At 70.0% G+C, this 3,755-nt stretch overlaps 1 protein-coding gene across 1 annotated transcript; it reads right to left on the bottom strand.

Moving 5' to 3' along the window:
- Positions 1 to 9: 9 nt before the first annotated feature.
- On the bottom strand, positions 10 to 3,749 carry AMIGO1 (adhesion molecule with Ig like domain 1). Its single transcript, XM_017839440.1, has one exon. The coding sequence runs from the start codon at positions 2,464 to 2,466 to the stop codon at positions 979 to 981; it is 1,488 nt and encodes a 495-aa protein (XP_017694929.1). The 5' UTR covers positions 2,467 to 3,749; the 3' UTR covers positions 10 to 978.
- Between the last annotated feature and the right edge of the window lie 6 nt (positions 3,750 to 3,755).

The following is a 3,755-nucleotide window of genomic DNA, read 5'->3' as shown; positions in this document are numbered from 1 at the left end:
TTGGGGGGGCTGGGGCTGCGGGGGGGCACTGCCCTTGCACAGGGAGGCTGCTGCTTCTGGGGGGTCACGGTGCTGTCACTGTCACCAGTGGGGCCCCCCCTGCTCTGCGGTCCCCACACTGCCCTGGGGGGTCCTGGGGAGGCGAGGGGGTGACCCCCAAGCTGGGGACACAGTGTGGGGGGGTCTGGCCACACCTCCGTTCTGGGGACTGTCACAGCAGTGGTGAGGACAGGGGGTGTCCCTGGGGGGTCCTTCTGGTGTCCCCCCACACCCTTGTCCCTCGCGGTCCCACAGTGACCTGGGGCGGTCCTGGGGGGCGATGCTCAGTCCTGGGGGGCGATGGGGTGACCCCCCAAGCTGGGGACACAGTGCTGGGGGTCCGGTCACCCCTCTGCAAGGGACAGGTCCCAGCAGCAGTGAGGACACACGGGGTGCCTGGGACTGTCCCCACCGTGTCCCCTCACATCCTTGTCCCTCACGGTCCCACGGTGACCTCGGGGGGTTTCCCGGGGTGATCTCGGTCTTGGGGGGCGATGCCATGACCCCTCAAGCTGGGGAAACAGTGCTGAGGGTCCGGCCACCCCTCCTGCCTGGGGACTGTCACGGCAGCAGTGGGGACATGGGGTGTTCCTGGGACTGTCCCCATGGTGTCCTGCCAGTGTCCTCGCACAGCCTCGTCCCTCGCAGTGCCCTCGGCAGGTCCTGGGGGGCAGTGGGGTCACCCCCAAGCTGGGAACACGGTGGTGCGGATCCAGCCACCCCTCCTGCCTGGGGACCATCCCCACTGTGTCCCCTCACGCGCTCGTCCCTCGTGGTCCCGCAGTGACAGTGACCTCGGCAGAGGGGGGACGGCGGCAACACTCAGTCCTGGGGGGCAACGGGGTGACCCCCAAGCCGGGGACGCGGCAGTGGGGTCCGGCCACCCCTCCTTCCCGGGGACAGCTCACGGGACGTCCCGGGGCCCGTCCCCGGCGCCACTCACACCACGATGGGGGTGTCGGAGAACACCGAACTCACCGAGTCGGGGTCAGACACTTTCCTCTGCCCCTTGGGGCCCCGGGGGGCGGCCGGCGGGGGGGTCCCCCCCCCTCCCTTGAACCTGCCGTTCTGCCCGGGGCCGCCCCCCGGGGCAGGCCGGGGCTCGCCGTGCCCCCCGTCGTGGTTGGGGGTGGTGCTGAGCACCGAGGAGTTGATGCTGTCGTCGCGCGGCGCCGGTGCCTTCTCGGCGGCGCGGCAGCAGCAGCAGCGGCAGGGGGTCAGGTACAGGTAGATGAGCACCAGCACCACGCTCAGGATGCAGCCCACCAGCGTGGTGTAGGCCGTGTTCAGGGTGTCGTGGGGGCCGTGCAGGGTGAAGTTGTGCACCAGCAGCTCCACGTAGAGGGTCTCGTTGAGCAGCGGCCCCGCCACCCAGCACGCGTAGGTGCCCGCGTCCTCGGCCCGCAGCGCCCGCAGCTCCAGGCTGCCGTTGGCCAGCAGGGCCGCCGTGCCGTTGCCGCCGCCGTCCCCCGGCATCACCCTGTCCCCCGCCGGCGTCACCCAGTGGCGGCTGCCGTCCTGCCAGCGGCTGTCGCAGCCCAGGGTGACGCTGTCGCCGAGGTGAGCCTCCAGCACGGCCTCGCGCGCCTCGCTGCAGTTGAGGGGCTGCCGCCCCGCCAGCTCCAGGATGGCCACGGAGGCGTGCGGGGAGCCGGGCAGGTGGCACGTCAGCTCCTCCTGGAAGTCCAGCACGGCGCTGAGGCGGCGGCGGCGGCCGCGGGCGAGCAGCTGGAACAGGGCGCAGTTGCAGCCCAGCGGGTTGTCGTGCAGGTAGAGGCGGTCGCGCAGCCAGGCGGGCAGCGCCTGCAGCTCCCCGGCGGGCACTTCGCGCAGCCGGTTGGCCGACAGGTCGAGCAGCGCCAGGCGCGGCAGCCGCGAGCCCTCGCGCAGCAGCTCCAGCGGGAAGCGGGCGATGCGGTTGCGGCCCAGGTAGAGCTTGCGCAGCTGGCCCAGGTTCTCGAAGGCCGTGCGGTCCACGCTGGAGATCTCGTTGTTGTAGAGCAGCAGCACCTCCAGCTCGCCCAGGTCACTGAACAGGTTCTCGTCGAGCGCGCGCAGGCAGTTGTTGGACAGGTCGAGGTGGCGCAGGCGGGGCACGGCCGCGAAGGCCTCGGTGGACACGAAGGCCAGCCTGTTGTGGCTCAGCAGCAGCGTGTGCAGGTGCGGGAGCCGCGCCGGGCTCCAGTCCCCGCGCAGCCGCGACACGTTGTTGTGGCTCAGGTCCAGCACGGAGGCGAAGCGCGGCAGCGGCGACGGCACCAGGCTCAGGTTGGCCTGCGAGCAGCTCAGCAGGTTGGAGGCGCAGATGCAGTGAGCGGGGCAGGACCCGCCCGCCGAGACCCCCGGGCACAGCAGGGCCAGGGCCAGCAGCAGGGACAGTGGGGACGGCGGGGACGGCGGGGACGGGGCACCCCCGGGCGTGCCCATGGCTGCGCGAGGGCACGGGGCAGCTGGGAGGACACCCGGGGTGGGGGACGGGGCGGGTTCAGTCCCGTCCCAGGTGGGGTTGGTTGGTCACCCCGTGTCCCCAGGAGGGGTGGGTCAGTCACCCAGAGTCACAGTCCGGGGTGGGTTGGTCACCCAGTCACAGTCCAGGGTGCGTTGGTCACCCAGAGTCACAGTCCGGGGTGGGTTGGTCACCCCGTGTCCCCGGGTGGGGTGAGTTGGTCACCCGGTGGCACAGCACAGGGTGGGTTGGTCACAGCATGTGCCAGGCTGGCTGGTCACCCGGTGTCACGGTCCAGGGTGGCTCGGTCACCCAGTGTCACAGCAGGCTTGGGGCTCAGCCAGTGTCACCATCCAGGGTGGCTTCAGTCACCTGGTGTCACAGCCCGGGGTGACTGTCACTGACCAGTCTCTGGTCCCCCAGTGGTGCAGGGTGCAGTGGCTGTCACCAGTGTCACACTCTGTGCTCCGGGGTGGCTTCAGTCACCCGCTGTCACAGCCCGGCCGGGCTCAGGGCTCACGTGGTGTCACAGCACTGGGTGGCTCTGCCACTTGGTGTCACAGTCTGGGGTTGCTCTGTCACTCAGCGTCACAGTGCTGGGTGGCTGTGGTCCCTCAGCGTCACTGAGGGGGTGGCTTTGTCCCCCGGTGTCACGGCATGGAGAGGCTGAGGTCCCCTGGTGTCACACCGTGGGGTGGCTGTGGTCCCTCAGTGTCACGACATGCGGTGTCTCTGTCCCCGGTGTCACAGGTGCAGTGTCTCTGTCCCCGGTGTCACAGGTGCGGTGTCTCTGTCCCCCGGTGTCACACCGTGCAATGGTTCTGTCCCCGGTGTCACACCGTGCAGTGTCTCTGTCCCCGGTGTCACACCGGGCAGTGTCTCTGTCCCCGGTGTCACAGGTGCAGTGTCTCTGTCCCCCGGTGTCACGACATGCGGTGTCTCTGTTCCCCGGTGTCACACCGTGCAGTGTCTCTGTCCCCGGTGTCACAGGTGCGGTGTCTCTGTCCCCAGTGTCACAGGTGCGGTGTCTCTGTCCCCGGTGTCACAGGTGCAGTGTCTCTGTCCCCCGGTGTCACACCGTTCAATGGTTCTGTTCCCCGGTGGTCCCTCAGTGTCACAGTGGGGGGTCGGGGTCGGTCCCCTGGTGTCACAGGTGCCACGGGGTCACTTCCCACGCGGGTCACAGTGCGGGGTGGCCCTGTCCCCGCTGTCACGACATGTCCCCGCTGTCACGACATGTCCCCGCTGTCACGGTCCGCCCGGTTCCCCC

The sequence above is a fragment of the Lepidothrix coronata genome, unplaced genomic scaffold (genome assembly GCF_001604755.1).
Source record: "Lepidothrix coronata isolate B3197 unplaced genomic scaffold, Lepidothrix_coronata-1.0 Scaffold413, whole genome shotgun sequence".
Classification (NCBI taxonomy): Eukaryota; Metazoa; Chordata; class Aves; order Passeriformes; family Pipridae; genus Lepidothrix; species Lepidothrix coronata.
This window is presented reverse-complemented; position numbering and strand designations above follow the sequence as displayed.